The 26,351-nt window shown below is 38.8% G+C and overlaps 1 protein-coding gene across 3 annotated transcripts in view; it reads left to right on the plus strand.

The window, feature by feature from the left end:
- Positions 1–9,038: 9,038 nt before the first annotated feature.
- Positions 9,039–26,351, plus strand: part of LOC149205774 (inorganic phosphate transporter 2-1, chloroplastic-like) — a 76,621-nt gene continuing 59,308 nt past the window's right edge. The window contains exons 1-2 of one of the 3 annotated variants that reach the window (XM_089395152.1): positions 9,039–9,410; positions 9,920–10,840. In XM_089395152.1, the coding sequence (XP_089251278.1) occupies positions 9,965–10,840 (876 nt within the window). In that variant the 5' untranslated portion in view covers positions 9,039–9,410; positions 9,920–9,964. The other 2 variants (XM_089395154.1, XM_089395153.1) reach the window with 2 other exon arrangements.

Raw genomic sequence — 26,351 nt, forward strand, 5'->3', positions numbered from 1 at the left:
TAGGCTTAATGATAATTACAAAATGAATACTAAGGGAGAGGTGAAGAAACGAGAAGAGAAAGTGATTCTCTCTAGTGTGATTAGCTCAATATACTAAAGCGCAAAGGAGGAAGGCTGTAGGAGGATTCAAGGGCATATCCAAGAGGTTGAATTGTTGGAGATTCCAGGGCTAAGTTGCTGAAGTGAGAGGGAGGCCGATTTGATTAGAGAGGTTGAATTTCCGGCGCCAAATTTCTTGAGGTGTAGATGTAGATTGAAGGGAAGGCACAAGGTTGACATTATAATGAATTGTTGGGATGAAATTCTTGAAGTCGAGTTCCTTCAGAGGCCAATTTCCAATAGGTCAAATTCCTTGGGCTAAACTCATCTAGTGGGGGCCGAATTACAGGTTCTAGTAAATGTATTTTTCCTTATAATTCTTTGTGGTTCAAAAACCTTGATTTTCCATATAATGAATGGTACAGAATTGTTGTGGGTATTTATTTGTTGCAATGTGTGATTGATCTCTCTGAATTTTTTTATTTCTGTTGCATATAATTTCTAGAGGTTGAAATACCAGTGATTTTATTTTTCGCCATTCAATTTTTTTTTGGTTAATTAAATAAATTGTTGGGAATAAATTTTTGTTGTGAGAAAATAAATCTAGACTGGTATTAGGAGATTAACACTCCTGTAATTTCCCTCAAAATAGCTAAATAAACCTCCTTTGAAACCAATATGATCGACAAGCTGCCAAGGATATTCCACAAGACAATTTGTCACAACAAATCTAATAAAGTTGTACTTAAAAATAAGAAATATTTACTATGAGGGTTATTTCCTTATACTTATGGATTGATTAAATTATTTTTTTCATGCATGAAATATATAAAATGTAGAAAATATAGAAAATGAAAAAACACAATCACTCACAACCATAATAACACATCATATGAGTTGGGAACCCCTTTTGGGAGAAAACCTAACTCGAAGGTGAGGTAGCTATGCTCTCTCTTTCTTTGAATGGAAATGGATGCAAGTACATAGGAGTGAAGACTTGTGGACCATAGGATGCTACAATACATAAACCCTTTCCTTGCTCTGTCTCCATCCACTCTTTGTTACTTTATTCATCCATGGAACAAAATGCACATGAATGGAATGGAAACCCTTTTCCTCATAGTGCTCTAGTTATAACATAGTTGGTAGCCTACTAATGGCAAAGTTTGACTCCTTCAACACTTAACTAGAGTTAACATTTTGACTCTTCTAGAGTTTTCTTCATCATGGTCACGTGGATAGCCCCTTTTCCATGAATAATGGGGGTTGACACGGCATCCTTTCAAATCATGGTGGTCAAAACAAGGTCAACTTTCAGGTGGCATAAATTTTGCATAGAGACTCTAATTGAGGCAATTATTATGCCTTTGGAAATGTATTTGTGCATAAAATAGCACTGGGTGCTATTGGAATAAAGCAACAAATTTTTATCCCAAAAAAAATGTTGTTGTATGTCTCAAACTGGTTATGGAGGTTTTTAGACCCTAATTTGCCAAACTAGGATCTGCAAGTAAAAATGGTCATGCGATCTAATTCCTCTAATGTTTTCAATCTAAAAGCATCATTATGGATGATAAATAATATAATGATCCAATATATACCATACCTCCCCATTTTTTGAGGCTTTTGGTCCCAACAATATTTTCCTGAATAAGGTGAGGAAATTTTTCCTCTTCCTTCTCCCTAGAGTACCATTTAGCCTTGCTTGGAAGCTATCCTTTCAACCCAATCTGCCAAAGGTAATGTGGCCCTTATCTTGTAGTTCTAAACTTATTTTGAAAAATCATATCCACTATCAACTTTGCTTAAGATTTTGGTGCTAAATCCTCTTTAGAAGGTAGGACTTGTTCCACTTCCCAATCCAGAATGGGAGGCTCATAGAGTTTCATTTTTTCTACTTTCACTTGTGAGTAAATGCAGATGTATGGGGGTAGATTGATTCTATAGGTGTTATCTCCCACCTTCTCCAACATCTCAAAGGAACCATATCACAAAGCCTTGATTTTCTTACTAGGACCCTATAACCTCTCCTTATTCAACTACAACCATACTTTGCCTTCCATCTTGAATGACTTATCTATTCTATGTTGACCATGCATGGCCTTGTATGTTTCTTGTGACTTCTACAATGTCTTATGCAACTATAGATAGATTTTCCTGATCTTCTCAACATTTTTTTTTCTTCCCTTAATACATCCACTACAGGATCCTCCCTCACTTTTCCTTGCTTCCCATATGTAATATCCAAAGGTGAAGGTGGAAAATATCCAAAATAGGTTTCAAGTGGGAACTTACCAGTAGAAGTGTGGAATGATTTGTTATAAGAGTGTTGTATATATACAATATTTTCATCTGAAGTCTTTGTATGATTCTGACTATAACTCCTCAAAAGTTGCACCAGAGTCCTATTGGATACTTCTGTTTTCCCATCTCTTTGTATATGGAATGTTGTATACCTCTTCAACTTCGTGTCCATATTCTCCCACAATGTAGTCCAAAATTCATCGAGAAATATTGTTTCCCTGTTTAAAACGATGCTTCTTGGTATCCCAAAGTGCACCTAAACCTATATGGAGAAAAAGTTCACTGCTTCTTGCACACTAATGATAGTTTTACATGGCATTAGAGCACAGATCTTGAAGAACCTATCAACTATCATGAATAGATATCTATGTCCCTACTTGGTTGTTGGTAAACCTCCCACCAAGTCCATGGAAATTCTTTCCTAAGGATGGGTGGGTATAGGCAAGGGATGATACCGACCTTGTTTCTTGTTACTAGGCATGTTGGTATAACAAAGCATGCATCCTTTTATGAATCTAGCTATCTCTTCTTGCATCTTAGGCCAATACACATACCTCTGAAAGTTGGTTACTATCTTCCCTGCATCAAAGTGCCCTTCAACTTTGGAGGTGTGAGCCTCTCATATTAGCTATAGTCACTCACCTTTAGGAACACATAACTTATCTAGCCTGTAGAGTAACTCATCCTAGATATGGTAGTAAATTGTGTTGTCACCATCCTGCACATGACTCTGTCTTTGTAGTTGTTGAAACATCTCCTTGAAGTCCTCATCCTTTGAATATGCCTCTCTTTGTGCATCATGGATGACTGGATCCAAGTGCATCAGAGTTCCCAAACCTATTATCTTTGATGTGGGTGGCCTTAAAAGGATGTTAGACAACTTGTTTGTGCTACCCTTCTTATACTTGATCACTACAGGAAATTGTTGTAGAAACCCCATCCACTTACAATGCCTAGTTTTGTGTAGCATACTTTGGACCTATAAGTACTATAGTGGTTGGTGATTAGTCTCCTTTCCCATCAAATTATTTCCATTCCTTCATAGCTTACACCAAGGCATAAACATCCTTATCATAGGCAAGGTAGTTAAGAATGGCCCCATTGTTGAAGGATACCCAAATTCACCTCCTACATTAATGTATAGACAATCTTCTCATCCACATATGAGCTACTTTCAACATGATTACTCGAATATGTGGCCATGAGATTTTTCTTCTTAGCATCTTTCTTTTAGTTCTTTGGGTTGAACTCTATATGCAACTCCCAATGCTTCTCCTTTGTATGGTCATCAACGTTATAATGGTTGTTGGGATATTTGCACTGATGTGTTATGGCTATTGTCCTTTTGTATTTTCTCCCTTTTAACTTCTTCTTCCCCTCCTTGGAAACTTCTCGGTGCTCCTTCTACTTTGACCGACTTGATTGTCCTTTCTTATAGCTTACGTTCTCTAGGTAGTGTGCCTATACATAATTCTCATCCACTGTTTTGGGTTTGAATGACATCACTTGCTTTTGCATATGGTTATGCAGACACCCCATATACTTAAGGAGTACATCTGGGTTCTTTGGGGAGGTACCCATCATTATAGCCATATTTCTAAATATTGTGGTGTACTCTTCTACACTTTGCCCCTATCTCTACCTAAAGGAATGCCACCGGATCCATTAGTCAACTACATACCCAATAGGGTAAGATTGTGACTTTATGAGGGTTTTGAAATACTCCTTATTGGTCATTGGAGGATCTCCCTCCAAACTCAAGGTTTCCATGTGGCTTTCCCACTAGGTCAAGGCATGACCCTCTAATTTCAACCATGCAAATGAAATATGTTTTTCTTCCTCTATGTTGTGAATACTAAAATAAACCTATAATTATGGCAACTAGTGATTTAAATTCAAAGTGTCAATCTCACCTTGATATGGCTTGTTGTCGACCTTTGGTTCCATTTTGAATAGGGATTGTGAAAGTTTCATGATGCTTGAATTGGTTTTTTCCTTTTCAGGTTGTTTCTTAGAACCCCTCTCTAGTTTTTCCTAATCCCCAAATTTTCCCTTTGATTTGGCCTCCAAGTTGGAACCTATGTTTCTCTGAATCCCAACATATTCGCTAGAGCTACCATAAGGATATTAATATAACGACTAATGTTTGCAGCCTATTCTTCCAACCTTGCGAACCTCTCCTCTACCAAATCTCAAAGGATATTAATTGATTTGTTAGCCATTGTTGGAGTTTTATAACTTTTTGTTTGAATCGATCTAGATCTCCTGCAACTTCCTACAAAATACCCAAAGAAACATCCTTTGATACCAATATGATTCAGGAACTACCGTGGATATTCCACTAGATAGTTTGTCACAACAAATCTGATAAATTACACTTAAAATATGAAATATTTACTATGAGGGTTATTTCCTTAGACTTTTGGATTGATTAAATTGTTGTTTGTAATATCCCTCTAATTTAATTCACATTTTTTCTATCAAATTTCTTCAAAAATTCTCCATATGTTTTTTTGTTGAAAAAGTTAATAAATTCCAACAAAAATTGGAAAACTAATAAATCACAAAATTTTCATTGGAAAATGCCACAACAAAAAACCTGACCAATTTTATTAATAATATAGAGGAAGAATCACATCAATTTTTTATTTTTTATTTTGAAGAACTTGGCAAATCCAATCAGTTGCTACAATAACACGACCTTTTTGCAAATAAACTCAATTGCTGTAATAAATCGACCTCTCCACAAATAAATTCAACTACTATAACAACTTAGTCTCTCCACCAATAAATTCAGTTGTTGCAATAATTCAGCCTCTCCACAAATAAATTCAGTTGTTGCAATAACTCTATCTCTCCACAAATAAATTAAGTTGTTGCAATAACTCGACCCCTCTTCATAAATAAATTCAGCTGCTACAATACTCGACCTCTCCAAAAATAAATTTAGCTACTGCAATAATTTAGATCCTCTCCACGAATAAATTTAACTGTTGCTGCAATGCTCAACCTCTCCACAAATAAATTTAGTTGCTGCAATAATTCAACCTCTCTATAAATAAATTCAGTTGTTGTAGTACTCAAACTCTTCATAAAAATTCAGTTGTTGAAATAAAAAGTCGGTCTCCCAGAGAATTTGGATTTGGAAAATAATATCAACCTTTGCAAAGAAGAATTCAACCTCAGTGAATAAACTCGGTCCCCAACAAATAAACCTCTCCTATACAAGGAAGGATTTGGCCTCAATAATTTAAATATGGCCTTTGCAAGGTAGAGCTTGGCCCCAATGAAATATAAGAGCTACTAAAATGATGAAACAATTCTCCTTCAACTCCCATGATCACCTGCAAATTAATTCCTCAATTTAGCATCTGTGAGGAATCACGATGATCCCTCCTCTTCCTTCTACATAAGCATAAGTGAGAGATCTCAATGATCCCTCCTTAACGACTGACTAGGGTGTATCGTCACAACACCAAAACCAATTTGGCCAGATCAACTAAGGTGGATCTTGCACCACCGAAACTACCATCCACATGGGTTTACACCTAACCTTCCAGCTCCACTAGCTCTCAAATCAATTAACAAAATCAATATCCAAATCAACATGTCCAAAAGCCAGTTCTCATCATCCTTTAATGTCATGAGATATCATAATACCATGTGTCCTTCAAATACCATGGGTCACCTTCTATATTTTTTTTATAAGTGACTTTATAATGTTATTTTTCCTTAGTGTTTTTTTTTTGTTTAAATTAATTATTCCTTGATATTTCACAATTAATTTTGATTTGTAGCTTATGGGAATTGGCTAGGATAATGAGTTGGTCTCCATTACCTACATCTAGAAAAAGGGAAATTACATTGTTTTCATGCATGCAATATATAAAGTGTAGAAAATAGAGAATAAACAGAAATATAATCACTCACGACCATAATAACTCATGATATGATCTTGGAAACCCTTTTGGGAGAAAACCTTGCTGGAAAGTGAGGTTGTTTTGTTCTCTATTTCTTTGAATGGAAATGTATGCAAGTATAAAGGAGTGATACTTGTGGCCTGTGGAATGCTATAATACAAAAACCCTCTTTGTTTGCTTTCTCTCTATCCACTCTCAACTACTCTATTCATCTATGGAACAAAATACTTGAATACAATGGAACCCCTTTTCCTCCTAGTGGCCCAGTCATAACAAAACTTAATAGTCTAATTGTGGCTAAGTTTAATCCCTTCAACTATTAACTAGAGTTAAAAGTTCGAATTTTCTAGAATTTTCTTCATCATAATCATGTGGCTAGCCCCTTTTCCTTGAATAATGGGGGTTGACATGGTGTCCTCTTGAATCATGGTGGTCAAAACAAGAAGGTCAACTTCTAGGTGGCATACATTTTACATACATACTTTGATTAAGGCAGTTCTTTCAATTGTTGGAAAGGTATTTGTATGTAGAATAATTCTATGGGGTGCTTCACTAAAGAAAAAATGTTTTACCCCATCTCCCCCTCCCCAAAACAAAATGTCAGTGATTTGATGCATCAAATTGCTTTTAGAACGTTTCAAGCCCCAATTCATCAAATTGGGACTCCTCGATAAAAATGGCCCTGTGAGCTAATTCCTCCATTTTTCCCACTTTGAAAGTATCAAGATGGATGGAAAAAAACATAATGATTCAATTCAGGTCATAACAAGTTAACTTTGAACCTAGTACTTCATGTTCATGGAAAAAGAGATTAACCCCTCCATTGCTTAAATAGCTCCAACCTTGGAAAGCATTGCCAAAGGTAAGCTAGTTTCTTTTAACATCACTCTTCTCCACTAGGGAATAACTTGGGATCCAACCAATCCTTCCCTTAGGATCCCTATCCCAACCTTTTGTGTGAAGGTTACCTAAACCCTAACCCTCAAGCTTGATCCAACATAGATAATTTTTTCCTTGCTTATGGCATGATTTTTAGGTACAAAAACTTATTGTCCTCCCTAAAGAAGCTTCATACATGGATTCCAGGGAGTCAAGGGCCTTTATGGATAAACCACTCTTTCCTCATCGACATGAACATGGCCTTTTCACTTTGGAGTAAAAAAAATAATGGTACAAAGCTTAAGTTGCTTGGGAAGGTCTCTTGTTTATGGACGATGCTAGATTATTTATTAAAGTGCCACTCCCTAGATTTAACACTTATACAAAAGCATTGATGATATTCCCTATATGGGTCAAATTGCATAATCTCTCTTTAATATTGAAGTTCTTCAACTTTAACAACCATTAGTAATTCTTTCAGTGCACTCACATCATTGACCTTAAAAACCAACCATTACATGTTTACTACCTACATTGGGTTATGCATTATGCAAATTTAAGCAAAGGTCTACTTAACCACATTGTGCTTGACAGTGGTGACTGAACTTGGACTCAACCATTGGATTATAGGCACATTTCCTTTCATTATAAACTTTGTTTTGACCATGGTCACGTGGTCGGGTCTTGTTGAAGGTGGTAGCATCATATTGAATATAAAGCTTCCCTAGTTCTTAAGGGAGAAACATATGCCCTCTTGATGGTAAGACACAAGAATGACCATTGGGTGGATCCAATTAAGAGTCCCTTAAGACTCCATACCTTCTCATTTCATAATTGCAATGAGTCTAGTGCTTGAAAGCAGTGAAGAAGTCACTATAGTTGCGACATCTCATGAGGCAACTCTCCCCTCATTGATTCCCATGCACAAAAGTCCCTATGGCACATGAAATATAGGCTATGAATCATATTTATTGATTAAGAAAAGGATCCAATTCCATTGTACTCAACAAATGTAGAAAAACTAAAAAATACCCCAATAATCACTAATTTAAAAAAGAATTATATTAAATTTAAGAAAAAATTGAGAGAAAAATACAAAATATAAAAATATGATTTTATAACTATAATTACAATTAACTCTTCCTAAATAATATTAAAAATTAAAATTCTAATTACAAATAAAAAAATATTGAACTTAAAACAAATTAAGATATATATATATATATATATATATCAACTTTTATTTAGGCTTTAACAACATTAATCCAGTTAAAAAAATAAATTGTTTTTCAATTTATTATAAATTTGCAGCTTACATATCATGTCAAGATAATATATCATTATTTATATTAATTTGGCTGTTGATATTAAAGTTGAAATTAACCAAACAAATTGTTATAAATTTATAATTTACTTATCTTCTCCAAGAATATATAATTATTTATATTATTTTTTATTAATTTCGATCCTACTCTATAGTTATTTTTATTTTTTATTATTATTAATTTGGATATTGTTATTAAAATTAAAATGATAATATAATAATATATTTTTTATTATATTCTTTATAATATAATAATATATTCGTTGATTTTAGATTTTTATGTTCTATAATGATAATGAAACGTTTTTTGGATTAATCCCATAACCCATAACATATTCGTTTTTTTTATTAATCCCATAACATATTTGTTGATTCCTACTCAACACGATGTTATTCGTTTAGATAATCTTAATTTATTTTAATCCATGTGATGGTGAAAGCTATCTTCTCAAACTTACGTTGAGAATGAGTCCTGCATGGATACTCCTTTCCGAACTGGCTGGGACACTCATAGCCACATGATCGATTGAATGGCTCCAATAAAAGAATAAAAACCCATGTCATCCACACGAAATTCCTCGCTGGGCGGATAAGAGGTCGTCCACTTATGGGGCTTCAAATTATTACCCCGCCTTCTATTTCATGCATCATCTAATCAAGCTGATATGTTCGGTAGCAGAATGAATATTACTGTACAAGCAAGAAATTTACAGGTCACAGCTCTTTAATATTCCACGGGGGCAGCCCAGTCAACTTTAGCCTGGTTCAGTTTATAAATTAACTGTGAAAGGTTCTTTGAAGCAGTTTAAAAATAAATAAATAATCCATCAAAAAAATATGCTATGCTCGATTTTATTCTTAACAAACCAGTTCACAGAGCACAGACGAGGTGGAGTTGGTGCGATCGTTGCTCAAAGTGGACACCTAAGGAGGACGGTCGCATGGTAAGTACCCTCCTACTGTTTCAATCTCAGAACCCGAATATTTGTTCTATGTTCCTGCATTTCTGTCAAGGTTCTATGCTATTAACTACCGCCACACTCCTTAGTGGGCACTTCATTCTATTCAATTTAGGAGTGTGGGAGAATCAACAAATTCACCAGTTACAACAGTCACTTGAAATTTGACTGCCCTCTGTGCAGTCCGGTCCAAGTTCTGTCCATATATTTGACTGTTGGGTTTGGCATTGAATGAATGTTTGAGTATTGGGTTTTGCATTGGAAAGTAGGTATCACAGGATTTTGCTGTGATTGAATTCTGAGTAAGGGGTTTACACCCATGAATTTTGTGCAGTAAGTTTTTTATATGTTTGAAATTTCAGTAGAGTTTGATGCATTGAATGCATTTGTCTTTAGTGGGATATTAAACCAGCGGAATTCTGAGTAGTGGGTTATGTAAAAAATTGAGCTTTGTTTTGTATTTGTTGTAAAAAATTGGGCTGGACTTTCAACAGTGGTTTGTGCAGTAAATAGCATTAGACTGTTGGGTTTTGTCCGAAATGAGGTTGAACACAACTTCTTGTCTGCAAAGTCGGTTGTTGGGGAAGCCACCAAAAGGGTCGTTGAATCCAACCGAGAAATCATTCGCCCCCAGGCTTGGTCTTGTCAGAGAATCTCATCATGTTTCGGGCTATGTTTCTTCATTTGCAACCATAGGATCCATCAATCACGATGTTCACAATTCTAGATACTTGTTCTATCCAGCAAGCATCACAGGTTTTGCAGGCCTACCATGGCAGATTCAGAGCCTCCACACGACACAGAGAAGGAAAACATTAGTTCAAGGCTCTAAGTCTCGTCATTCCAGAGATACCGAGCAGGGGAGAAAACAGGTTGCTTCGGCCTCATTATCATCAGTTGCGGAGGCTGGTGGAGAAGATAATGAGAACAAAGCATACCCAGTTGACAGCAGTGATGCCAGGCTTGACAAGGGCAACTCACAAAATGAAAATACGCAAGGAATGGCTGAAGCCTTAAACATCTCTCCTCGAACAGCATTTGGTATCGGAGTAGGCATTGCATCTGCAGCTGTAGTTCTTCCACTGTTGATGAAATCTTTGGGACATGGATTGCCTTTCAAAATAAAGGGTCTTTCTTATATAACACTGCTCTGTGGATTCTACATGGCATGGAATATAGGTGCCAATGATGTTGCCAATGCCATGGGAACTTCAGTTGGATCAGGTGCATTAACATTGAGACAAGCAGTATTGACTGCAAGTATCTTGGAATTTTCAGGAGCCTTTTTGATGGGTTCACATGTTAGCGACACTATGCAGAAGGGAATTCTGGTTGCAAATTTCTTCAATGGAAAGGATTCTCTATTTCTTGCAGGAATGCTATCATCATTATTAGCTGCTGGCACATGGTTGCAGGTATGTTACTCTGACATATATTACAAACAAAAAGGTCAAAATAGTAATGTGGGTAGCTTAGATTTCTGTCATCTGCCAGCTCGCAAGTTATCTCTCAAACTTAACCCTTATTGAAATTAATACGAAACTGCCCATTTTTCTTCATTCATTATACGAGCAACATTCTGGGTTCCTAGTATGTAATGAGCTATTTATATTTAACGAGTGTCAAGTTTACCAATTGCTCCCACTGACTTTCTGAGGGCTTGTCACATGCATGCACAAAATTGGCATCAAGGATTATTACATTGGAAAGTTGCTGCCATGGTTCCTTCGATTTTTGCAGTCATCCTCTATACAGGACTAATCTGGATACAAAAAATAATGACAGATAAACAATTCATGTCTTGGACTTTGACAAACTGTCAAGGGAAGCTGTATTACTATTGAGGATACGAGGAACATTGATGTCTTATTCATATTAGAACACCTATACCATGAGAAAGCAAAAGTGAGAGTTAGCATATTTGATGCAACAAATTATCATCAGAAACTTGTAAATCCTGGGACTTATTCTGATTGTCTTTCTGCATTTCAGTGTTCACAGGTCTTAATCCTATCTGATGAATATCTTTGTCCTTGTTTTCTGATTACATTTCCACATTCGACGGGTTTTAAATTTTAATCCTCTTATGGCATCCTTTTGTGCTTATTTTGTGTCATTTGAAGTTTATTTTGAATTGGATATATACTTGAGTTGATGACATCATCTTTGAAGAAATGTACGCCCATAAAATTCAAACAAGGGAAGAATTTTTCTCTATAGTCTATATAACATAAGGAATATTCCTTCAGTGATAGTTTGAAAATAAAGGTTTGCCTTCATTCAGAAATTAATGGTAGAAAGTTGAACAAAATATTCTTGCAATTACACCCAGGAGTATGGTAAGGAGCATAGGTTTAGGATGATGCCAAATTTGAATAAGGATATTTTGTTTTATAATTTATTTCGGGTTATCTCTAAACCTTTTGGTAGACCCTATTGTTTTCCGAATGTTCCTCTCAAAATATTGTCAAAGAAGACACTATCTAAGAGTCCTCCAAAGGCAGTCAACAGATGGTGTAACGGTCGCTCTAACTTCAAAATCGACAAATCAATGATTCAAGGGGGGTGTCCCTTTCTAACTCTTCAGTTTTTCAATAGAGCTCTTGCATGAATGCTTTTATAATTAAGCTCTTTTATGCTACTGGAAGTAGAAGATTTTTATAAGATTTTTCAAGTATCTTTTTTTAATGATTGGCTGACACTTGTATCCATTGGGGATCCATTGAAATAATTGAAACCACAAAGTAAGAGAGAAGAAAAGATAGAATTTTTTTTGCTGTTCAATAGGAGACTGACCTATTGGCATTAAACAACTCATGTAGACTGATATTTAACAGGACAACGATAAACAATCTTGCTAAAGAATCAATTTCAGATTTAAATTATGTTGCTAAATGAGAGCAATCATCATTAAATGACTTTTGTAACATTCATAAGAAACTGGAAGAATCAAGGAACCACATTAAACCCACCGTCTCTTTATTTGAAGTTGTTTGAGTACAACATAGCCTGAACATTCAAGTGCTGATTTGCTTCACTGACAAGAAATAACTGGAATTATGTGAACTTCACAACTTCAAATCCTATTAGACACGATCCTTTGGGTGATAAACAAAACATGCTACAGAAAAACATGACAAATTGACTCCTGGAATATCTCTGATTGCAGTGCTGTGAAACAGTATCTGACATGAAGAGGAAAAAACGAAGTTGGACAATGAAAACACAGAAGATTGTGCTTTTAAAACCAGTGAACAAAAACGGGCTAAAAGGATCCAAAAGATGGATCTGATTGCTGTCACTAAGCGCTTATTTATGATTGCTGCTAGCATACTGCGAAGAACAACAATAAATACTTTTTCCAAAGACAGCAAAATGCTTTCCAAACTAAGAAAAACGTTATTTATTCCCAGCCATAGCACACTTTTGAAGGCAAAGAAAGTGCCCATTTCTAATAACAGCAACGACATATTTTCCACAAAAAAATTATGCCTTCCTCCAATTTTAGGCATATGTCAAAAGTGCCCATTTCTAATAACAGCAACGACTTATTTTCCACAAAAAAAATTATGCCTTCCTCCAATTTTAGGCATATTTCAAATTAAGAAAGCAGCAACCCTTATGCACAAAAGCGGCAATATCTCTTCCAAAAATAGCAGCAGTATTTTTGATGAAATTGGCAGCGTTCTCATTCTAAAAATATCTGCAACCTTATCTCCTCAAAAGAATTACCCTTTCTTAAAATGCTAACATTAAACCCTCCATACAAAAGCAACATGCTTTTCTGGAATTAGCAAGAGTATGCCCTTATCAAAATCAGTGCCTTATTCTCCAATATAAGAGCTGTTTTACTTCATAAAAGCAATATTATATTCTTTAAGAAACTGCATTTCCCACATCAGACAATGATTTGGAAATTCATGCTCTGAACTAAGGTCTACTATCGCACTGATAATCATGCATCCATTCTGGCTTATCCTCATGCATCTAGGCGCTGTTATCATGTTTATCTGGAGTTTATTGAGGCGTGAACTGAGGTCTATCTTATGCGCTTAAATTGATGTATCCATGCTTGGTGCATACATCTTCAAAAGCATCCTCATCCACATATTAAGTGCTAGCCTCATCTACATGCAGGGGCTGAAAATGATGCTCATGTGAAACTAAACTTGATCCCATGTAGGTGCTGGACTTGTCCTCTCTGAGGTGCTGATTGTGGACTATTTGAGGTGCTAAATCTACCTCATGCAATATTAAACTCACCCTCATGCAAGTGTTGGAGTTAAGGTTATCAAAGGCATGCCAATCCTCATGTGGAGGGTGCTAAAATTTTGAATTCATACAAAGAACCAGCAACTTATGTTCTGAACTTTTGACTAGACACCCTGCTTGCTGAAATACCATTGAAGGTAAAGGTTATATAATTAAATGTAGAAAGTAATTACTACTCCGCACAAGAAATCTTGCCAGGATCACTCCTGTATATGCTGTGATTACTACTTTGGAAGGCTGAGAATCATGTCCGGCCATCAGTTTGTGTGATTGATGTTGATGTTTGTGGGTCGATCAGGTGCTTCTGCATAGGCCTAAGTGCCTAGGTGTGGGGAAGTGGCCTAATTGATCCTTACTCTTAATGATTACTTTATTTATAAGATAAAGTGAGTTAATTTAATGAAATGCAAAGGTTATTTATATTAGTGAATTAGATGAATCTCAACTATTGATTTCAAGTGAGGTGAGATTTAATTTCAACTGTTAATCACTTTGGAGATTAGGGTTGTGGATTCAGTCAATGACTCAAACTTATGAAATGAACGCTAGGTTAAGGGAGGAGACACAACACATGTTGAGCACAAGACACAGTGAGATTGAAATTGGGTGGAGAAGGATTTCCATTAAAGTGTGTAGGGTTTGAAGAAGAGTGCAAGGGGTTGCAAGGGAAGGATCCAGATTAGCTAGCAGATTGAAGGACTAATCAAGGTTTGGTCACCTATGTCAGTTCCAGGTTCTTGTTGTATGTATTTTCCTCATTGAGCCATTATCCTAGAAAGGGAGCCCTTGTAAGTTCTGAAGTTATTTGAATGAAGAATTGATTTGAAGGGCAAAAATCTTGTGTGCATGTGATTGTGAGATTGGTGTTTAGTTTTTCTTTTTTTCCACTGTATAATTGTTAAAATCCTAGCCATGCTTTTAATCAGTAGATCTGTGTAATAATTGTTTTGACAGCAAGGAATTTGCTAGGAATAAATTGCTAGGTTGCTAGGGTCCGAAATTTGGTATCAGAGCTTGAACAATGAAAATTGATCTTCGAAGTATTGCACACAGGTAAGTGCCAGGGTTCGTATAAGTATCAGGCCATTCATTATATGACAACAGAGCTAAAGTCAATGATAGAAGGATGAAGAGTGTACTGTGCGAGGCCAGTGGAGACAAGACTGGGAGAAAAGTTAAAAAAAAAACAGGGGTTGTTGCGCAAGTCGATAGGTAGCAGACAACCACAGCAGTGGCAGACAAAACCGATAGGATGTCAGAGCAAGCGCATAGAGACTACGGAAACTATGGCCGTCGAAGTGGCTGACAAGGACACAACAACACGGGGACCATAAAGTGTCTAGCAACATGTCGTTGAGTTAAGTCGTTAGTAGAAGTCCGGCTGCTGGTCAAGCTGCAAAGGTGAGAGCCACATGCAACAAATAACCAGCCTGCCATAGGGCATTTAATGTGCCTATGGCGGCTCTTCCACCATACATGCAGATGCAAACACCATTCGGATGTGTTGATGAGATGGGACACTTGGGGGGACCCGCAATCCGTCGGAAGTCACCCTTTCACATCCCTATCCGCCGGTAAAGACTATGACAATGCTGTTTACATGCATGCCATGGTTCTACCCTGTTTCATCGCACAATCCATAATAGAGCCAGAGATATTTTAATTGGAACATGATGGCCGGTTTGCTCAGTTCAGTTGACTTGACGTTTCTCCTTTAGAGTAAACAGGGTCCCGTTCCCACGAAGAAAGCTTTGCTCTCAACAACTTATTGTTTTCAGGTCAAATAAGCGTCTATTTTTTGCATCTTCACGTCCATTGGCATTTGGGTTTTCGCTTTCGCACCTGCCTTTAATTTGGTTCAAGTCTTCTTGGAGCTGGACTTTTCTTCAATGTTGTATTATTCGTGGCTATATATTGTACCCTAATCCCAAATAACCAATCTATGATGAATCAAATCAATTATAATTGAAATGTTTCCTCCTAGTCATTGACGTAGTCTTTACCGGCGGAAAGGGATGTGAAATGGTGACTTCTGGCGAACTGCGGGTCCCTCTAGGCGTCCCATCTCGTCAACGCATCAGGATGGTGTTTGCATTTGCATGTATGGTGGAAGGGCCACCATAGGGGCATTAAATGCCTTATGGCAGGCTGCTTATTTGTTGCCAGAGCCACAGGTCAGAGCACGAAGAGTTGGTAGAGGGTGCACAGAAAGTGGCTGGCAGAGTTGTCGGGGGGCCATGGGCAGAATACAACAACGCAAGGGACGTGGTATGCACAACAACCACTACAGGAGATCACTATGGAGAGGAGTCGACAATAGAGCAGTGTGCAGTGTGCGGCAAATAGAGCAGTCAAAGCTGTCAAGGAAAGGAAAAAGGCAGCCACCAGGAGTGTGACGACAGTTGGATTGTAGCTGCAGTCGATGACAGTTGGAGTGTAGTCGCAGTTGTTGAGGGAAAATATTAAGCTCCATGCACTAAGGCAATGATTGGTTCATTGTTTTTACATCTTATCCATTGGATGTGAATAAAGTGATATTCAATGGAAAAGATGAAAAGGCACTGAACCAATCATTTGTTTAGTGCATGGTGCTAATTTTTTTTAGGTCGCCAAGGAGGGGGTAGAAAAGTAGCCATACGTAGGTACAGTTAGTTGAAGAAGCGCAGGGGTGTTTGCATGCGGCTATATAGTATCACAAATTAGCCCAACAACATGTAGTTGATAGTACACAGGCAATTAAGGCAATTGGATTTGCTTGTAGAGTTACTAGATTGTAGCAGTGATTGGTGGAGGTCACTCTTCAAAGGGAGAGAGGGAGATTGTACCAATTAGGGGTTTGGCAACAAATTTTTGTGGGTGTTTCAAAGGACATAAACACAGATCCACAAGGAGATCCTAGCAGATCGATAAACCAACATTTATTCTTTTGGGCGTTAGAAGGACTTAGCACAAGGCATAATTATCATATCTAAAAATGGTAGGAGCGAGTCTCAAATTTGAGGATAGGTTGGATTAAGTGTCTAACTTTCTGCCCTTAAATGCAAGGTCATCTTGTTGTTGAACATGAACTTTGGGAGTTTGCAAAAACGATTGTTTATGAACTGACAAATCTAACAAATAAGGCACCTCATGTAAAGGAGGACATCATACCATAAAGGATTATCATGGATGTTGTGAAGGATCATTTGATCCCACACTTGACAAAAAAGTAGTTGGTCAAGGAGATGTTCAAAGCTCTAGTGGACCTACTCCATAGTGACAACATGAACATGAAAATTATCGAGAAACAAACTTAGATCCATCTAGATGTCAAGATTTGATAACATTACCAGTTACTTCAGGAAGATCACCTAGACACGAGATCAACTTGTAGCCATTTGGGGAAAAGTGGAGGACTGAGGACGTAGAGCTCGAAACATGGCACTGAATGATTTTTCCAAGTCATGGGAACCATTTGTCAAGGGGATCTACGCTCGAGAGCACCTCCCCAATTGGGAGAGGCTTTGGGATGCTTACATCTAGTAAGAGATTTGCGAGGAGTCTAAGGCCAGTAAGTAGGGAGATGGAGAGGAAAACTTGGCCCTGGTCCATATGGCCAAGAAGAGCAAAGGGAAGGGTTCCAAAGGTAATATTGATGGGCCAACCTCTCAACCAAGGAAGAAGAAGGACTTGAGCAAGCTCAAGTGCTTCATTTGCCACAAGAATAGGCACTATGCTTTTTAATGGCTAAAGAAGAAGAAGGGAAGGGGAAATTACAGTAGGCAATAACATCAACAAAAGTTCAACTTGATGACTTTGCAGTGAAGTTGTAGAAGAACTTCTCATTTGTCTCTTGTCTATCTACCAACACCATCACAAGGAGTGCTTAGTACTTGGATAATGGTGCATCACGCCACATGACAGAGGCATGGGAGCTATTTAATAGTTTGACAAAGAGTGACTCATATTTGCCCATGGAGCTTGATAATGATGTTAAGTATGTAGTGGAGGGGGTTAGAACCATTAAGTTTCTACTGGAGTCAGGGGGGACATTGGAAGTCACGTATGTGCTATTTGTACGAGGAATACAAAAGAACTTGATCTCAGTTTCAATGATCGAGGACAAAGGATATGAGGTCATGTTCAAGAATGGGGATGTGATCATTCATCCAAAGGAGTCTAGCCCATGCACAACAATGGGCATTAGGGTTAGAGAGAGCAACTTATACAGGTTGATGGGCAAACCTATTTAGGCATTGGTACAAGACAATGACAAACTATGTGAGCTATGGCGTAAGAGGATGGGACACTTGTATTACAGGGCATTGTTGATTCTAAGGGAGATTATCACTGGTCTCCTAGATTTTAGCATCGAGTAGCAAGGCATGTTTAGAGGGTGTGCACCTAGAAAGAATGCCAACACTTCTTTTCTGAGCAGCAAGAGTAGGTCCAAGGGGATCTTGGATCTCGTGCACTCAGATGTATGTTGGTTGTCAGTGGCATCAGTACAAGGAGCACATTACTATGTCATGTTCATGGATGACTATTCTAGTGAAACCTAGATCTTCTTCATGAAGACCAATTATAAAGCCATTAGTTGATTCTGGGAATTCAAGGCCCATGTAGAGAACCAAACAGTCAAGAAGATCAAGGTCTTGAGGTTGGACAATGAGGAAGAGTACACCTCTAATGACTTCAAGGATTATTGCAAGGAGGAAGGGATCAAGAGGGAGATGACAGTCTCGTACAACCCACAACAAAATGGGGTTGTGGAGAGAAAGAACTGGTCCATCATTGGTTCTGCGAAGGTTATACTACATGACTAGGAGTTGTTTATGTTTCGTTGAGTAGAGGCATGTAACACTGTAGTATATGTGCAAAACAAGAGTACCCCCCAAAAGCGGGTAACCCATAGGAGAAATTTTTTCTCTTCATTTCATTGCTATCCAACCAAAATCAACAACCCCGTGATGGTATTTACATAGCATTATGCTAGAATTCTCCACCTATTACTTGGGTTAGTGCTCTCTCCCATCTAGCGTTCTTCTTGAAGGAAGGTGGGTCATCTATTAAAAGGTGCTCTTACCATTTTAGCATTCATGTGCTTTCATTTAATGTTACAGGCATATTAATATGAATTGTGGGGTAAAATGGATGATTGACCTCGCTTGATTATATCCTTGGAAGGGTGACTTAGGCTTCTTTATGGATGAAATTACAATGGAGGAAGTGCCTTTTGGAGATGTGCACATGCATTTTAAGGATTTCTTGGAATGAGGAGCACTCTTGGACCATTTCATCACTTGCTCAATGCATTATTGATCATTCTTGGAGGATGATGTCATGGTGGAGAGCATTTATTCCCACATGTGTGGGTTATTTTTGGCATTTTATTATGTTTTAGAGCTATCTCAAGGTTGGCTTGTGACCTTTGACCTAGTTGAATGCTCAAGTAAACTTGCTTTAGGGTTTTTACTTGTAAAATTAATAAAATGAGACTTGGTTACCCTCATATAAATAGAGGGGATTCTCATTCACTTCATGATCATCGTTCATCACACTTCTCTGTCTTTAAAAGTGCGCACTAGCTATTGGTCTCTTTCTACTTGGATGCCTTGTGATTTCATAGAGCGAATTGTCCTTTGAAGGGAATTTTTGCATGGGGAGACTTCTTTGGGGCCGATTGAATAGATTCTTGTGGAATGTTGTAAGTTTATTGATGATTTTCTTCCATTTTGTATGCTATATTATGTGAATTAAAGTTTCTATGTGAGCCATGTTAAAATTGCAATATTTTTCTTGAATTCTTAATTCTTCAAGGTATGTAAAATTGTTTTCCTTGAATCCTTCAAGAGAACTTTGACATATGCATCCCTTGAACTTAAAATCTCTCGTTAAAGGAATTCACTAGGGTTTCTAAGTGGAGATAACCTTTTTATCACCCTCTTCATCAAGGCCCTTTTCATAAATTTTTCCATAAAAGACTCCATTGCCCAGTTAGATCAAGACACTAGTCTAGTAGGTTTTGATCAAACTCTAAATTCTATACTTTTCTCTTTTTCTTGGTAACTAGGGCTAGGGTTAGCCTAAATTTGGATTTTCAACAATTTAATAGTTATGTGTTACTACCCTATTAAATGGATTGCATCTAATAAACTTGAAAAAGGCAAAATCTAGCATTGGTTGCATATTACAACCCTAAAATAGGGGTGGTATCATCATATTGATTGTTGTTTTATGGATTTTTCAACAATAAAACTATATTGTTTGCCGTCAACCTAGTCTACCCCTTTGATAGTCCTGATCCTTTGTTGATCCATCATTGGTAGGCTTTCTAGCGCTGCTATATGCCATCATGTGCCCTAATTTTGCATATCTTTCAAACTCTAACTTATAACATCCCTTTTCTAAATTACAAAGGTCTTAAGGAAGAGTACTTGAAATTTTGTAAATCTTATCTTAGACTTTATAGGCTCTGCCAATACCTTCCTCCAATCATTAGACCTTGCATCACCATTAGCCTTTCTTAATTAAATATCCTTCGATCATCTTTATAGGAAAGCCTCCCTTGTGGGATTTAATTCACCACTAAATAGCTGGAGAGAAGCCACTGAGGTGACAATGGTGGTTGATATCTTGCTGCCATAAGACCTAGATTTCCTAGTGGGGCTTTACACTAGGCCTGCTAAATTTTGTGATAACAATCTCCACAGGATATTGGGGTATAAGACTCCTGAGGAGGCATTCACAGTGGTGAAGCCAAAGATAGGGTATGTGCGCATCTTTGATTGTCTAGTTTACATCTATGTTCTTGTGGAGAAGGGAACGAAGTTGGAGCCTTCAAGATAGAAGGGCACATTTGTGGGATATAATGAGACGTCAAAAGCTTATAGGATCTTCATACTGTGTATGGGAAGACAGTTGGGAGCATGGATGTTAAGTTCAAGGAGATTTTGGCATCCAAGAAGTCTCATGAGTTGCCACCAACAATGACAAAGGACGAGGAGCAGGGGGCTCTAAAGGTAGAGCAACATGCAAGGACTTCTAGTTTAGGGACTCAACCTTCATGTGGGGGAGAGTTAGTAGCACTTTCTAGTTCCATCGGGAGACCTAGGTGGTTTGAACACATATTGGGAGATGCTTAGGAGCATGTGGGGGCTCCTAGAAGCACATTTAGGGACAATAGGGCTTCAAAGAAGTTTTTGAACTATACGACACTAATAAATAGCGTCCTTGAAGACATAGCAGACCATGAGGTTTGGAGGAAATCCATGGTAAAGGATGATGCATGGGACATTGTGCTAGGCCCAGAGGGATATCTAGTTCTAGGGAGCTCTTCAGGATGTACCTTCGTCGCTAAGAGGGAGTGTTGATGTTTGTAGGGTGGGTAGGTACTTTTGCATAGGCCTAAGTGTCTAAGTGTGCAAACGTCACCTCATGTCACCCTTTTAGGGCAAGTGGGAATGACATGGCAAGCTCTAAGGAAAGTGTTTGTATCTAGGCATGATTTGCTATCATCCCAAGTCATCCCAGTGATCTCCATCATCATTTGGGTTTTGAAACAAGGCAACGTCCATAAAAAAAGGTCAATGCCAACTTGGGGGCATCTTGGGTCCATTTGGGCACATCATCAAATAAGCCAATGCCTTGGCCACTTGTTACAACATTTCAACGTTTGGAGGTGTTGCAAGCGGGTTTCAACCATGTGGAGGCTCCTTAAAGCCCAACGTTCATCTTAGGAGGGAAATGTTGGGGCTGCAAGTTCAACTTTGCTCTTAAGAATGGAAAAACGTCCTCTAAATGGTGCTAGATATGTGTCAAGTCATCCTTGAAAGGATCTTTTTTGCATGAGTAATGAACCACTTGAAACAAACCCTCAATATCAAGTGAGATCAACATCATCAGGGATAACAACCATTAAAGTATCATAGTGGACCTTATTCAATGTTAGGGGCACAAAATAGTTCACACAAACCTTGCCTTCCAATGTCTTCCTAGCTCAGGATTTTGTAAGCAAGTTGCCACACTTGTGTTAAGAATGGTTATGTATTTAGTCCTATTAGGTGCTTCCAGCGCCCAATGGGAAGGACATTTCACAGGTAGATCCATCAATTCGTAGATGCATGCGATAATGGGGGTAATGGCGTGGGAAAGACATCAAGGAAGGTGGCCACAACCATGGTACTAGCTGAAGGAGGTCCAACATCTTTAAGTATTATAATGAGAAGAGGGAACAATTGTGGAGGTATGAGTTACCACTTTCCTCGACCTGCTTTTTCCATCCCTCAGGTGTGCCTTTTACTTTAATGATTTATCTTTCTTTCTTGCATAGCTTAGGAGATCAAGCTTGCTTTATGCTTTTCCAATACCCCTTAAGATGTAGCAGTTTCTTGCTCATCGGAGTTGGAACATTAAAAAGTTCCTTTTAGATAGAGCATGAAATGCTGAGGAACTGGGTGATGGCTATTGTTTGTTTGGGGGGGGGTAGAGCTAATGCTAGAATTTTGCCTACGAACTTACCATGTCCCAACCACCTTTTGCATTTTTTTCTTTAGATTTGGCTTCATATGTTTTTATTATTCTTTCAACTGCATCAACCTCTTAGGGAAAATTTATGGGCATTGACTCAGAGATGAGGATATAAGGTATCGGTCCCAATGACAAATGACAAACAACCCAAAGAATGGAAGTGGACAATAAGGGAAATGTGGAATGTGGTAAGTATGGATTACCTTGGGCATGCTACTTAATTAGTGACTCCTATTAGTGCCCCTCTTGAAGGTAGGACCTTAGTGGGGGTCACACTGGATTAGGGGCAAAGGATAACCTCCCAAGTGAAGCATGGGAACAAGGGCACAATCAAGAGTGGTCAATTATCAAACTTGGCCTGTGGTCCATATTAGTATGACCCAAAAAATTAAATGAAGCACATGATTACAAAAATGGTTAGCGTACCTTCCAATAGATGACCCACCTTCCTTAAAGAAGCATGCTAGATGGGAGAGAGCACTGACCAGAGCATAAGTGGAGAGCTCTAAGGTAAAGTTATCTGAGTACCATCATAAGGCTATAGGTTGGATGGCTGACAAATGAGAGAATTTTTTTTCTCCTGTGTTGCCCACATTTTGGTGGGTAACAATCATGACAATAACTCCCATTCTCACTTTGGGTTGGCTCAAGTGGGTTATTGTTAGAGTAGGATTGGTAAAGTTATGCAATGGAAGCTCAAGTTGAAATGATGTTAATTTTCGGTATGTTCTATGCTTAAGAGCAATTTACTTCAATTTTCTTATTAGCTCAATATCAATATCCAAATTAGCAATAACATAGTAAAATGTAGATAGAACATAAACATAAACAGTAGAAGACAAGCCAAGACAAGAGGACACAAGATGTGGCACCAGCCAGGCACAAACCCCAATGTGGGGAAACCCTTGATCAAATCTTCTTATATTCTTCAATAGTTCAACAGAGAGAGAAAGTACAAATATACAAAATTGATAGTTAATAACAACAACAGATAAGGCCTTGACCAAAGAAGTCAATGCTGGTCAAGCATGGTTGAAATCTTCCACTAAGTGGCTTGGTCAAACACAACCAACATTGGCCTTCAATAGTAAGCTCAATGCATCCTTCTTGTTGTTAGGAAGATCCCCCACATGGTAGCAACAGGCTGCTGCAATCATGATTCAATCCGATCAACACATTGACCCAACAGTCCTCCATAAAATGCTGCTGACTTCCACTGTTTGCTCGTTTCTCCTGCCAATCTATTAACCCTCTATGATGTCAGCAAACTAAGCCCTCCTAGAGCTGCGGTCCACCTGGGAGAGTCTTCCCTTATGCCATGTTGCCTCTAGCAAATATTGTCCACCTTAACACTACAACCTAAGCTGCTTGCTATGGTTTGCAGCGTAGCAAAGCAGCTAGCTATAACTGCGTTCTCCAACAGGCCGAAACAGTTACCCCAAACAACAATACCTTGCCCACTCCTAAACTCGGCCTACTGCGCAACAAACTTGGCCTTGAGAGCAAACTTCTACAACGCACTGCTTCTCCTTATGACACCGAATTCCTAGCCTTGCTAACAATCCTCAACTGATGCTTTATAACTGTCTTATTTGACATGCTGTCACCTACAACACACATAGATTTCCATGCTTCTTCATGCTTATGTTAAGGGTCCTTCTGTTGCGGATTAGGGCCTCTCTTCTTGCTGCATATAGTGCATCCTTTGCTGCGACTTAGGATCTCTTTTAGCTGCGTATTAGGGCTCCCTTTTAACAACAGATTAGGGCTCCTCCTCTAGCTCCGTATTAGGGTCTCCTTGCTACGGAATAAGGGCCTCCCTTAGCTCCTCTTGACAGCGTATAAGAGCCTTCCCTTTGACTGCAGATTTAGGCCTCCTTTGACTGTGGCCAAACCTCTTCCTTAACTGCTGCTAGAGCTCTCCTTCAACTGCAGCTAAGTCTCCTCTTCACCTGCGGCTAGGGCTTTCTTCATGACTGCGGCTAGGGCTTGCTTGTGACTGTGGCTATGACTCCTTTTAGATTTGTGGCTAGGGCTAGATCTCCTCTCTAGGATAACGACTAGATCTCCCACTTGACCTCTCTTGCCACCAAACCCAAACGAGTGGAGAGAGATCATGAGAGATGTGTGTAACAAATGACTTGAGGCCTCCTCTATTTAAATGCAACGTTGAGGTTGAGCTGGGGGTTATTTGGTTGCTGGCCGACCTTGACAAATTGTCAAATAATATAAATAAATTCATATCTCCATAAATACATGTCGGAATCGGATGATCTTTAGATCAATCCTACACCTCTCGAAGAGAGGAATCCAAGAAAAATATTAGCTGCCATAAATAAGATGACCCACATGGAGTTTGGCCCTAGTTTCCAATTTTAACACTCCCTCTCAACTAGGGAGAACTTCATCAGCTAATCCATTTTCCAGTCTGTACTATCTCTGGCATTAATGCAGTGCCCTGCCCTGCTCTGCTCTGCTGAACTATGAAGAAGAAGAAGTGATTGAGAATGTATCATACCATTCTCTACTAAGCCGAAGTCAGTCCCATATAAAGTGAGTGTCTCATACCACTCTTACTGATCCGAAATCAGTTCCAAATAAAGAGAGTGTCTCATACCACTCTTACTGATCCGAAATCAGTTCCAAATAAAGAAAGTGTCTCATACCACTCTTACTGACTCGAAGCCAGTTCCAATTGATCCTAGATCAATATCATCCTAGCATAGGGAGTATGGTAGTACAGGATGCGTTCACCGATAGTACTATGGTCCCTATCCTCATTTCCCTACTGATTGGCCAGAGGAGAGGTACTTCCCATGAGTCCCAAACTGCATGGGTAGGATGTTTTAGCAGGAGAAGGATGAGCCACTTATCCTGCCTACATGTCGCCATAGGGTATCTTAGGGGAAGGCTGAACCACTCACCCTGTACACAACAAATCACTAGGGGAAGGCTGGACCACTCACCCTATGATTGTGTCTTAGCAGGAGAAGGATGAACCACTCATCCTGCCTACATAGAAAACCACTAGGGGAAGGCTGAACCACTCACCCTATGGTTGCTCATCGCTCCAAGAAGTACCCCCAAGCCCCTCGGAGCTCCCAGAGCTCAATGTCCATATCATACAGGACCCTCAGGAGAGGGTCTCTCCACAACTTCTAGTCGTTCTCAGAAATTCAAGAATTTGACCTTTCCCAGGGGCTTCATTAGAATATAGGCGACCTGCTCATCAGTCCCAATATGATGGAGCCTTATTTCTCCTTGTTGTACCATATCCTGGATAAAGTGGTGCATGATGTCTATATGCTTGGAGCGATCATGAAATACGGGATTCTCCGACGATTAGATCCCACTCTGGTTGTCGCAGAGGATCACGGTGGTATCCAACACATGTCCAAACAACTCATTGAAGAGCCTCCACAACCAGATAGCTTCACAGGAGGCTATACTCGCAGTTATGTATTCAGCCTCAGCGGTGCTCAAAGCAACCAACTTCTGCTTCCTGCTCATCCAGGATATCGAAGCAGAACCCAAAGAGAAATAGCACCTAGAAGTGCTCTTGCAATCCATCACACTGCCTGCCCAATCAGCATCAGAATAACCATGCAGCCTCACATGTTTGGCAGTGTATCTCAGTCCCTGAGTGGTTGTGCCTTGAAGATATCTCAGAAGATTTTTGGCACCAATCCAATGTGTGTGATGAGGCTCAACCATATATTGGCTCAACGTGTTAATTGCAAAATATATATCTGGATGGGAGTTCACCAAGAACATCAGTGCTCCTATGAGTTGACGATACTCAGAGGCATTACCCAATTCAGGTCCGGTAGCACTACTGCATAACTTCTTAAAGTTAAGCTCCATCGGGGTAGTCACAGGCTTGTGGTCCACCATTCCAAATTCGGAATCCAACTCCCTCTTATGTTTGTAAATGAGAGGGTCTGCACCTGTCAGAAAGAGGTCGTCCATCTAAAGTACCAGTATGAGAGGATTATCTTCTTCAACCTTAAGGTAAAGGTTTGGATCGGCTTCACTCCTAGTGAATCTCAACTTCATCAAATAACTGTCAATCCTCTCAAACCAAGCCCGGGGTGCTCGCTTCAACTCATAGAGAGCTTTCTTCAACTTGTATACATGAGATTCCTG

The sequence above is a fragment of the Pinus tabuliformis genome, chromosome 1_2 (assembly GCF_031772625.1).
Source record: "Pinus tabuliformis cultivar Carrire ecotype Pingquan chromosome 1_2, CPIR1, whole genome shotgun sequence".
Taxonomy (NCBI): Eukaryota; Viridiplantae; Streptophyta; class Pinopsida; order Pinales; family Pinaceae; genus Pinus; species Pinus tabuliformis.